The following is a 13,299-nucleotide window of genomic DNA, read 5'->3' on the forward strand; positions in this document are numbered from 1 at the left end:
GGGGACATATTGGTGAAAATATTGCCGTGTGTAATATCTGAGATTTTCCTGCCTATGTTCTCCTCTAGGACTTTTATGGTGTTTTTACTTATGTTTAAGTCTTTTCTCCATCTTGAGTTTATTTTTGTATAAGGTGTAAGTTAGTGGTCAAGATTCTTTTTTTTTTTTTTTTTTTGCATGTACCTGTTCAGATGTCCCAACACCATTTGTTGAAGAGGCTATTTTTACTCCATTTTATGCTTCTGTCCCTTTTGTCAAATATTAATTGACCACAGAGATTTCAGTTTATTTCTGGCCTCTCTGTTCTGTTCCATTGATCTGTGTCTGTTCTTATGCTGGCACAAGGCTGTTTTGATTACAGTGGCTTTGTAATATAGTTTGATATCAGGTATTGTGATTTTTCCTACTTTGTCCTTTTTTCTCAAAATTGTTGTGGCTATTCATGGTCATTTATGTTTTCATATAAAATTTTGAAATGTCTGTTCTATATCTGTGAAATATGCTATTGGTATTTTAACAAGGATTACACTGAATCTATAAATTGTTTTGGGTAGGATAGACATTTTGATGATGTTAAATCTGTTTTTTAAATATTGAAAAGAATAACTTTCACACTGATAACTAGATGAAAATTTTGTTTTTGTTTTAGAACATATTACGATATGTCATATATCATACTCAGGAAAACACTAGCTTAGGGTTTGCTGCTTAACCATTTCATGTCCACTAGGCCCGCAATAGGTCATTTATTACAGATCTTAGTATTCTTATTAGAATGAAAAATTTGAGTGACAGCTGAGGTCATCCAAAACTGAGGATTCATAAAATAAAGATGATTACTGCTGATGAAGGCATGTATATAGCTGTCAAATAAGAATATAAGAAACAGAATATTGACAGAGTGAATAGTGACAGAATATGATAGAATACTGAGTCGGTAACATGATTAAGAGAAAAATAGATATAGCAGCATGAAGTTTTCATCATTTTAAAATTTTATTGAATTTATTGGGGTGACATTAGTTAATAAAATTATATAGGTTATCATTATATATAATTATATATCATACTCATATGATATATATGATATACATATCATAATTATATAAGGGTACAATTCTATAATGCATTATCTGTATATTGTATTGTGTGTTCATCATTCAAAGTCAAGTCTCCTTCTATCATCATTTATTCCCCCTTTATCCTTTTCTACCTGCCCCACCCCAATTTTTTAATGAGAGTAATGGGTAGTTGTCTGAGGTACTTAGAATAATAGAATGTGTTTTAAAATAATTAGGTCTGTCTAGATCTTTTACAATGTCTATATTCAAAGTATCAGAATCCATCACTCTGTAATATATTGAAATTGCTTTCTTTCACTAAAGAGTAACATACATAAAATAAAACACATTAAGTATACTAATCCATAGGGAACCGATCTGCCTGGCAATGGTAATTGTAGCTCAGCCCTATTGAAAATCCCAATAGGTGCGTTGTGGTACGCAGGAGCCAAACCCATGAATCAGTTCTCCCATGAGAAATCAGGCCCACATTATAACTAGGCTGCTTTGTGACTTGCTCTTGCTTAAACTCCCTCACCCTGAGTTGAGGCAGCAAATGCTTAAGGCATATCTCCAAAGTAAATTCCTGAAGTCTGTGCTAATTCTCCCAAGGACTGAAGTGTAACCAGACCAATGACTCTTATTGTTCCCTTGCATATGCAATATTTTTTCCTTGTTAATCTGTAAGCAGTAATCAGTAACATCCCTTCTATTGCTATCTGTAAAAAGTAATTACCTAAAGCAGCCTAAGCATAATGAAGGAAAACCTTCTTTGATGTATGCTATTAGAAAGCCAATAAAAGCTTGTCAAGGCAAGGGTTGGTTCACTCTCCTCTTGAGAGAGTGGCCGTGCCATCCCTTTTCCTCCACAGGACTTGGTAATCGATGTGAATTTGTCTCATGTCTCATCCACAATGCTGTGGACACTGTGGGCCGATGTCTGCATCATTAATCAGTGTACAACTCATTAATTTTTATATATGTGAGATATGTTACATATCTCATATATATGTAACAAAAGCAAAGGTTCAGCTGCCTGCTACCACAAAACCCAAACTCGTGAGTCAGCTGCTGATGCTACGGGTCCTATCCATTCACATCTCTAGCTTTGGGCATGCTCATTGTAAGAAACTCCCCCTGCTACCATCTTGGCCAATAGGAGAGACTCGCCAGCAATTAGACTATCTGGATAACAACAACCCAGACTAAGACAAATTTCTTGCATTCCACAGTCCCCTTGGTCCTCTAGTACTACAATGCAAGTTAAAAGTAGTTGATTTTAACAGAACAAATATTTTGAATATTACTCACACTAATTACATTAGGAATTGCATTTCCCTATGACAGAGTACATAAAACTATACTATAAACAAATTAATGCATACTTTTTTTTCTCATGTAAATAAAATGGTTTAGATGGAATGGAGGCTCCACAAAAAAATACCTTTCCTACTTCTGTTCAGCATACTCTTATCCACAGTATTCTTGGTTGTTATCAGCAGAGCTCCAGACTATATCCAGGTGTGCTGACTACACTCCAAAAAGGAAGAAGCAGAAGGTGCAGTTGTCTCTGTTGGCCACTTTTCCAAGTTTTCCCTTATGAGTAAGAAAGAAAGAGAGGGTGAATAGTGGTTAATCGGCAATCTTAGCCACGTCAATGGTCGCAGACTTCTCTCATGAATCTCATTGAAAAACAAAACAAAACACTGTGCTTGCAATGGACAGATGCTATCTATAGCATTCCACAGTGGGTGATGAGTTGTGAAATAAACACTCACAATCTCTACTAAAGACATAATATTAAAACATTTTGCAAAGAAAAAGTTTGGTGAGGTACTGCTTTAAAACACGTTTGCCAAAAATAAAGCATAACTTCATGTTCTTAAGCAGAAAAATATTTGTGAAATCATAAAGAGTAAAATGAAAAGGATTTCTTTAAGGCCAAACACATAAATAAAAAAAAATAATAACAGGGTGTACATGAATTCAGGAGGGCCCACTAATGGAAATCTGGCCATTTCCAAATTATAACTTTGTTCATAATCACTAGGATTATGAGCTTTGATTTAAGCTAGGAATAATTATTTTAACTACCTGAATGGGCTAAAGTCTACAGATCCACATTCCCTTATCCACAATTATGAATTCATAAAATCTTTGAAAATTGAAAGTTTTTCACAAGTTGTAGTATCTGGTGACAAAAGCTGAGGCTACTTGTAGTCTGTTTTTAACCTCACTTAGTGTGATTATATTTTACTACAAAAATATTATTGTATTTGATTATAGGGTGCCACATCATATTACTACTTTAAAATCATGAGATTTAAGATTATCAGATTACTTGCATTTCATAAGTTTCCCTTGTTCTACTCAGCCTGCCACTGTACAGCAATTAAGTAATTCCTGGTTTTAACCAGGAAAATACTCAAGATTACTAACACTGATTGTATTAAAAATTACATTTGACTAATGATGAAGGGACCCCATAAATGGTGTTTCAAACAGATTAATGGCTTTCCTTTTCTCTCATGAGACAAAAATATCTAGATGGAATAGAGTCTTCACAGAACCTAGCTTCTGAATTCCAAAAACATATCTTCCTTCACCACAAGGTTCTGATAGGTAAAGATCTTAAAAAGTCTACTACCTAACTGGCTCAAAATTTGATTTCTTAAGAGATTTTTATTACTATCAAAGCTCACTCAAGGGATTACACACCATTGACTTGGCCTATTTTTAAAGTTTTTCTAAGCCCTGAAATCTAAGAAATTGAACACATAATTTCTGCCCATGTGGACACAGGATTTTGGTTTGTTAACAACCAGTTAGTAAATTAAAAAAGAATAACTGTTTTTATTCACATTATATTAGTTAAATTTTAGCTTTAATAATGCTTTACCTCACCCTGGCCATGTGACTCACTTGGTTGGATCATCGTCCTGTGCGCCAAAAAGTTGCAGGTTTCATTCCATGAGGGCATATATCTAGGTTGCAGGTTCAATCCCTGGGTGGGGCTCATATGGGAAGCAGCCTATTCAGCCATATTTCTCTCTCACATCGATGTTTCTCTCTCTTCTGCCCTCTCTAAAATCAATAAAAAATATAGCATCGGATGAGGATTTAAAAAAACACTTTACCTCATTGTTTTAATAAAAATTTGTTGAGTTTTGTTCCACTGATAGGAAATGTAAGGGTTTTTGAATTAAAAATACCAAATTCACCACTACCACAGATAGGCAGTAGTTGCCTAAGTCCTTCCTTTTCATTTTACTAGTAAGATGAATGATCTCTGATATTTGTTTCTTGTTCATAATTGTTTATGAACTGAGGCATAATCTATGGCTATAACATGCAGATGAAATATGGATTTTTAAAAAATATAAAGCCCTGGCTGGCGTAGCTCAGTGGATTGAGCTTGGGCTGGGAACCAAAGTGTCCCAGGTTCGATTCCCAGCCAGGGTACATTCCTGGGTTGCAGGCCATAACCCCCAGCAACCGCACATTAATGTCTCTCTCTGTTTCTCTCTCTCTCCCCCTCTCTCTCTCTCTCTCTCCCTCCCTTCCCTCCCTAAAAGTAAATAAATAAAATCTTTAAAAAAATATATATATAATACCAAAACACTGTGATACAGCTATGTCATTCAAAATTAGCATGAAGTAGTTTTCTTCACCGCAGCTTCTCTGTATCTTATTATTTAAAAACTCCAACAGCTCAAATTCCAACATTTTTCTCTTTGAATACAATTTACCTGCTTACATATGAAACTCCTTTCTATAACTTGTCACTCTGCAGGATGTCACTAGGTTTCTGACTTTATCAGATGTCTCTTTCTCTCAAAATACTGCACATTGGCCTCATAATATTCCCTAGAATACCCCAAGCTTCAGTTTGCCTCAGGGCCTTAACACATGTTGTAACCTTTTCCTGGTCACTATTTCTCACGTATTTTTCAAGTGTGGCTCCTTCTTATCCTTCAAGCCTAGCTTCAATGTCACCTGCCTAGAAACAACTTTCCTTACAACTTTATCTACGTATTTCCCTTCCTGTTGTTCTCTAAGACTGTACTATGTTTATTTCTTTAAATAGGATTTATCATAATTGACAATTATTTATATTTTTACTTGCTTGTTTCTCTGGCTTCCCACAAGACTAAACATGTCACTCTACATTTTACTTTTACCAAAACAAAAGATGTTCAAATCATGTATATGAACATTGCCTCAAAATCTCTGAAGAAATTCTCCTGAAGTATGTAGTCAGAAATATTCATATTGTAAAAAGTATACAGAAGGTTGTAATCTATAGATAATAAAATAGATAAAAGAATATATGTACATATATACATTATATTTGTATAATATGTATGCATATGTACATACATGCATTACATGGGTATACGGGGATGAAGAAAGGGATGGGAGAGAAAAGAACAGGGTAGAAAAACAAAAATATAGTGAAAATGGCCCCTAGCAATTTTTTCTATTGGAAGGAAAACTTTAAAATTTTTTGAAGAATTTTAGTCCACTCTCTTCAGTAGATGACTTCTTTAAAACGTTTTCTTAATTTCAAATAAATGTCCTTGAAATTTCCTGTCTTAAGGTCACTATTATTGAGACTACAAAATAAAATGAAAATATGAATATTTTCCTTACCATAATTATTAAGTACATCTGAATTTGAGTTGTTTTCTACTTCAGTTGACAGTAGAGTTAAGGCAGTAGGTACAGCACAGAAAAGAGGTCTAGCTCAGGTTCTAGCTACATTGGTCTAGAACCAGGTGACCTGCTTGAAAAGTTCAAGGTTTCCCTGAATACATAGGAGTAGTAAGCTCTACCTCCTGATTTACCATGGACTGTCCCTATTTCTTCCAGTCATTCTATAGTTAGTAATATGCTCCCTTTCAATCTCAAAAATGTCCTGGTTTGGACAATAAATTATATAGTCACCCTACCTATAGGGTTCTCTAAGAATGTTACCTATCAAATGCCAGGCAAGAATAGAAATACCAAACTGTGTGTCTGGAGGGACTCCTAAAGAATGTAAGCAAGTACCCACCCTTTCTTCACCCCTTTCCTTTAAGCCCTGTTCTATCCTTGGATCATTAAGAATTTATTGGGCAAAGAATTTTATACTGAATATGTTCAATTAAAACATATACTATGCAGTATTTGACAAATTTTGGTATTTGCTGACTTTTGTGACTTTACATTTTAAATCATAGTGTAGCATTCATTTTACTTGTTTTTTTAGGTTTTCAACTTCATTTTTATTTAAAAGCCCAGTTGCAACCAAGTACCTAACTGGGCTCATTTCCCAGCTCACTTAATTTGAAAGCCTGCCAGACTACGTGAAAGACCTTATAAGTCTGTAAAGCAGGAAATTCAGATTACAGTCTACTAAATTTCTAGTGATTGATGTTCTTTTCAAAACAATTTTTTAAAACTAATAAAAAGCCACACATTCCAAGACCCCATTACCAAAGATTTCACTGGAGTTCAGTCTCGGACAATGTACTTGGACTACCGTATTTACCCTAGATTTTTAGCACTTCCGGCAGGCTGCGAGAAGGCACCGTGGGCGGGCCGGGCCAGCTCGGCCATTTTGTTTGTGAGGCAGAGGGCAGGCGTTCCGCCCGGCGGTGAAGGGTTTTGAAATAGAATTTTGAAGGAGTAAAAAAAGCAACTGTGGCTACTGATTTTAATTTGCCGCTGAAACTATTATTGTATCTTTAAGATTCTTTCCAGGAATGGTAGTTTTTGTGGCTAACAAGTTTTATTTTTCCAAGGAATTTAAGCTCTCTGAGTAAATGGGTCGTGAATTTCTGCAAGGGTGACTAGCTTCTTTGGGTACTTTAATGATGTCAAATCAAAAATGTTTTGATGGAGATAGTTTTCAAAGGGCCGTAATTGTATACCAACATTTGTGAAGTGATAAACAATTTGCTTAATATAGAGAAGATTATATTCTGCAGAAAAAGCCACATACGAGAAACACGAGTGTTTCTAAAGATATTTAAAAAGGCATTTTCCTGAGATAACAGGCAGTCGTAGGTGCTATTGTTTTGCAGTGTCACCTAATAGCGAGCTTAGACTTAAGTTCTTTGGACGGCTGTGCTTTTAAAAGCCTGATGTAAAATGGCACACACACCGCATTTCTCTACGAGCCGCAGGGGGCGGGGGGGACGGGGGACAGTGCGGCCTGTGGGGACGCTGCCCTGCCAGCCAATCAGAGCGCGCCTGCTCGCCATCGCAAAGTTGTTAACCCCAGAGTCTTCTGGCTGCCGCTGCCTACTCTGCCTTTAATCTTCGTGGATATTTCTCCGATTTTCCCCAAACGCCCACAGATTGTGGAGGAAGCCACCCGACTCAGCCACCAATCATGGAAGAAAGTATTACTTTTTATTTACCAAAAACCTTAAAGATGTTTCAAGCTCCATATGCTGCCTGGAGGCTGTCGTTTCTAGGGACACAAGTATCCAGCCTATATTGTTACAATTTTTTTTCAAGGATTGGTTTCTTCTTTGCCTTCACTAATGGTAAGTTTGTAATTTTAAATATTTGTATCATTAAATCTTTGAATGAACCACCAGGTAAAAAAGATTTTCATTGTGTTTCTTCCAACAAAACCAATCTTTATATGTTTCTTTAGGTTTGATATACAGAATACACCTCATCTTGTCTAGTTAATTTTTACCAAAAGGAAAAAAAAAACAGTTTCTTTTTCATTGTTAAAGCTGAATATTTATAATATAAATTACATTTCAATTACTGTGAACCACGGAAGAACTAAGCTATTTCGAGATGGACTTGTTTTGTGCCAGCAATGTTGGTAATGCCAAATATGTGCATATCCTCTTTAAAAAATTATGTATTACCTAATTTGTCCAGGACTAAATTATCAGGAGGCAAACTATGGATGTAGTTAGCTTTTTGTATTTTTTTAAAGCCTATTGTGATTTTCTTGATGAATTACTTGGACAAACTAAAGAAAAGCTGCCCTTGGTGTAATGAAGGTGGAGATTGACATAACCGGGTTTATATTAAGTTATGGCTGTTGCTAAATAGTGGATCTTTTATTTGCTGATCAGATCTAAACTTGTATTCCATGATATTAATTCTTTGAAGCACTTCATTAGATAATCTCAGATCTATCTTGTTTTTGTCCAAAAAGGTACATTTGGTAGACATTTTGTAATTTTTGGCATTTTTCTAATTTTTTTTTCTTTTTGCACACGGTGAGAGATCTTTTTTGTTTTGCATTGATCTGTGTTGGTGGCGCTGTAATGCTTCCTAACAATTTGTCAGTTTCACTAAAAGAAAAACGGGGGGAGGGGGGAAGAGGTGGGGCTAGATTTGATCTATTACTTTATCCCTTTATTTCCTTAAAGAAAGTTCAGTTTGTCCAGGAGAAATTATTCAGTCGTATGTTTTAAATATTTTCTGTGAACTGTGAACTCTGGGCGAGAGCAGACATGTCCTCACAACCTGTCCAGGGAGCATCAGACACAAGCATGCAGTTGTGTTTTATCTGATATGACTATCTCTAATTCAGAATTCTTCAATAATAAAGCTACTGGTTTGCCTTCCCTTTCCTCAGTAACAGTTTGCTTTTTTCTTATATTACAATATCATACATGTTAATGTCTTTTCAATTTAAGAAAATGTTTGAATTTTAGTTCACTGGATATTGTAAAGTTGAATTTCATGTTGAACCTAGGAATTTCTTAACTCTTCTAGTCATTTAATTTGCTAGTAGTTTTCTAGTAGCTTTCTCCTGGGAATTGTCTAGTAGTTTGACATACATAATGAAGCCTCCATTATTGTCTATTTTGAAATGATATTTCACTTAAATTTATGTATATATTTTTAAAGGCTAATTTTTAAATAATATATATGCAACTGCTTTTAACTTTTAAAATATCGGTATCACATGTCTAAATCCAGGATAAATCTTTTCCGTGCTTGTCCTTATTGAGAGTTATCTGGTTAGAGAATATGGGATTTAGGCCCAAAGCCTCACAAGAACAAAAGTGTATATGACAATATGACATAGGTTTTACTAGCCCCTGTAAACATTTTAGTTGTTTATGAAAATAATATGTCCTTTGTTTAAAAAGAAAGTGGGAGGAATCATTAGTTGTGCCTAAAATATATATTATTTTGCCAAATAAAATTAAAACTGAAATAGTATCCTAGACCACCTTTTCATACAATAGAGATTATTTCTTGAGAGAATAAAAATTTCTGAGTTATTATTGTTTTTATTCACTTTGACATACGAAGTGCTCTTTTCACTAATCATTTAAAATTCTAAAGTAAAAGACTGTGTACAAATGACTAAAAATAGTATTTCTGATCTTTGTGTCCCTATGATTTACCTGTTTAAGATCCTTTCCTTAAATTTCAGAAATAATTATGTATTACACCTATATTTTGTTTATGCTATGCTATGAAAATTTGAAAATGTTTATTCTAACATTTTATCTCTTGTAAAATTGGAGTGTCCCTGTCAAAACTAGTTATGACATTATAGATTATTTATAGAATGAAATACTGCAGGCATAAATTTATTACTTAACCCTCTGGTTATGATGGAGAGTTTAGTTCTCTAAAGTTGATCTGCTGAATAAAACATACTTGCCAGTATTTTTCTTGCTGAAATATTCTGTTATTAAGCTGGTGACATTTTAAATTTTAATTTGTGAAAACTAAAAATGTTTATATAAGGTAGCTCTCCTTTTAAAGAGCAAATTGATGCTCTGAAGTCCATATGTAGCTATGCAATGCTCTTTGTTCTCCCAACCATTGACTATTACATCACTGATTATGAGTAACCAGTATAGTTAAATCTTCACTTTAAAAGTCATCCACAGATATTCTTATTAAAGATATTATTCTCTCTGTGATTCTTAAACCGCTATGTATGGCAGGCGGTTTAAATTTGAGACAAAAACAATTATAATATTCTCCATTTTAAAATCTATCTTGTGCTTCATTTTAGCTAATTGATTTTTTGGATATTGTCTGTTTCTCATTGACAACATTTTTGTAGGAATTTCGTTCATAAGCTTGGTGTGATAATGATTAGAATTATTATAATTATGCTTTTATCATGAAAAAACCTTTATTAAATGTAGCATATGGAGAACTCAGTTTTCCATAGCAAGTGTTACTAGATTATGAACAAAGAATTATTTTTTAAAAATCCTAAATGTCATTTTAGTCAACAATTACTATTTCTTTCTTGCACACCATTTATCAAAGATTTTAACAAATAGCAAATATGACTATATTAAAATATATCATTTTTCACTCTGCCCATCCTTATGATGGAGGGAGGGTCAATGAGCAGTGAAATCGTAAAAAACAGGTTGCAGGAAGAAGACGTAAGTGATGCCAAAGATATGAAGAATTTGTAAATCAGATTCTAAACAATAAACCTCAAGAAAATGAACTTGAAATTATGGAGGCTGATCAATAACAAATAAAATGTAATGAACCCACATAATTTCCTAATTTGTTAATGTGTATTCATTGGTATTGCTGAAGGTTTAGGAAATTTTCAGGTTAGCCAAACCTTTTAGGAAAGATGAGATAACAAAGGGAAGAAATATTTATAGAGATATTAAGATGACCTAACATAAAATGCTGAAAATATCAGCCAAGACCAATCTAATATACTTTGGAATGAACTCTTTTAGAAGAAGGAAAAATAGTTTAAGTTTTTGCCCTCTGAAGGCCTAGTTTAATACAGATCTGAAATTGTATGTTCCTAATTCTACCTAGTTCTTGTGAGTATTTACTATACAGAGTCATTCACTATTCTCCTTGGCATGGTTTTGCCAACAAAGAGAAAGGAGAAATTATACACAAACTGGGTGTATGACTTTTTCTGTACAAAAATATTCTCAAATGGAGAATCTAAAGGGAAAGTAAAGCAAAAATGGTTACTTTATGAAAAAGTTGAAAAGGGTACTTTATACTTGATTGGTTCCACATTTATTTTTATTTGGTGGTTGGTTGGTCCTAGATTTTCCTCCTATCTGTTATGTGCTGTTATGCAAAGATGCTAGGATACAGTATTAATAAAAGAGGAAAGGATCCCCTTTGAAGTTTACAGTCCAGTATGGTTCAAAGTTCTAAGGATACTTTAAATCTAAGGTCTTAGATGTGAGAGGTTCCCATTTGGGAATAAAAGCCAAATAAGGTCCCTAAAGTAAATTTTTAACTTAATTCTTTTTAAATAGACTTTAACAAGTGTCATATTTGGGTACCAGATTTCACATACTGAGGGGGAAATAGCCCCCAGATTCTGATAAGGCCCAAATAAATGCTATATAAGTAGATGGTTACCCAATACGAATTCCTAGTGCAAAGTGAGAAATAAAACATTAACTTATTTGTTTGAAAAGAGAGACAAAGAGGATCACTCTGGAAGTAAGAATTTGGGCATGTCTTTGTGAGATCCATTTAATGAAAACTTAAAAAAAAATGTGGTAGAGCCTCATTTTGTACATTTTACTCACATTTCATGGAATAAATCTCAATGTAAATGTTAGGATTTTATCAGAATTAAAAATTTTATTGTGAAATCTAATAGTTTTAATGCTATGTAACAAATTATAAACAAAAGCAAATATTTTAATTTATGAAAATAATTACATGTTTAGCTAATGATTAATTAGTTAAGCACATCAGATATGGAGCAGGAAGGTGTTGTATATACAGATCAGTTGGAGGAGAAGACACTGTTCATTAGGATTCTCTATATGTGGTTTAAGAGAGATACGTCAAGAATAAAGTCACCAAATCATTTTGTCATTAAGCCAATTAATCCATACTAGCTAAGTGTGGTATGTCATTTAGTTTGCTTTCATGTTAACAGAATCCTACTGATAGTGGCATAAAAAAATAAGAACATTGATTATTTCAACTAAATTAGTAATCAGGAAGCAAGGCAGTTCTACTTTCAGTTCAGTAGCTCAACAGTGTTATGAAGTTCTTTGGTAGGTTTTATTCTTTTACATTGCAATGTCAGCAGTGTTGCCTCATAGTGACAATATGGCTGCTGCAACTCCAAGCATCATATCCTGATATTACAATTTCCAAAGGGAGGAGAGTTTCTGTTATGCATCTTTTTTATAAGTTAAGGAATTGTTTCCAGAGGCCCACAGCACACTCCTTTTTACAGTTCATTGGCCAGTTTGTAGGACATGGTCATGCCTAAACCAGTCACTGACAGGGAGGTTGAAATTACTGTGATTGGTTTAGCTAGGGTAAAGCTCTTGGAAGGGTGAACATCTGCTGAGTATCCAGTGCTCAGTATGGTTAGCACCTACTTGCTTTGTGTACACTTTAATTGCTTTGTATAAACATTCTTTAGTGATAAAACATGAGTATCTGTTTTCAGAGAGACCAGACTGATCACAGATGCAGCCAATTAAAAAACTAAAACTAAAAACAGACATTTAATTAGAGAGATTATTGTATTCTAGTCTCTAGGCTAAATGCTACCTTTATTATCTCCTTAAATCCTCACACAATCTTTGGAGATAAAATTATTAGATGCATTCTATAGATGAGGAAACTGAGGCTTACGGAGTTTTGGCCCAGTTACATTGTAAATGTAAAGCTGAGACTTGGTCCAGGTTACACAGTAAATAAAAAAGCTAAGAGTTTGAACCTGGGGAATGTGAAATAAGAGCCTGTTTACTTACCTTCTCTTCTATAATGTCACATTAGGTATTTGTAAATTTATGTTGTGTAAATTGACATTTTGAATGCACTGAAGGTATCACTGTTTCAATGAATTTCCAAGTAAATTATTTGATAAATTCAATAACCTAATTTATCAGTTGCATATATCTGAATGTTAAATTTGCTAAAGTCACATTTGTATTTCATCTCATCTATTCAGGACTATTTCATGAAATTCCTTCAGAAATTGAATTATAGGGAAAATAAAGATCAAAGACTAGAGATTCTGGGAGGCTTTGTGGAATTGGATGAATTCATGATTCATAACACTAGATCCAAATATTGACTTCCGTTTCACAACTTACAAGATCAATTTTATGTACAAAATGTTTTGATCTTTACCAACTTTGGGATGTTTTTGCCTCTGGGATATTTGAGGGGGGATTCTACATTCAACATACTTCTAGATCAGTGGATCTCAAACTTTGGCATGCACCAGAATCACCTAAAACAGATTGCTGGTCCTCACACCCAGGGTTTC

The 13,299-nt window shown here is 34.1% G+C and overlaps 1 protein-coding gene across 1 annotated transcript in view; it reads left to right on the forward strand.

The window, feature by feature from the left end:
- The first annotated feature begins 7,315 nt into the window (after positions 1-7,315).
- The window catches only part of EPC1 (enhancer of polycomb homolog 1), a 113,839-nt gene continuing 107,855 nt past the window's right edge, over positions 7,316-13,299 (forward strand). The window contains exon 1 of the mRNA XM_036027526.1: positions 7,316-7,597. Coding sequence (XP_035883419.1) covers positions 7,595-7,597 — 3 coding nt within the window. The 5' untranslated portion in view covers positions 7,316-7,594. The remainder of the gene's footprint in view (positions 7,598-13,299) is intronic.

The sequence above is a fragment of the Phyllostomus discolor genome, chromosome 1 (genome assembly GCF_004126475.2).
Source record: "Phyllostomus discolor isolate MPI-MPIP mPhyDis1 chromosome 1, mPhyDis1.pri.v3, whole genome shotgun sequence".
In the NCBI taxonomy this organism is placed as follows: Eukaryota; Metazoa; Chordata; class Mammalia; order Chiroptera; family Phyllostomidae; genus Phyllostomus; species Phyllostomus discolor.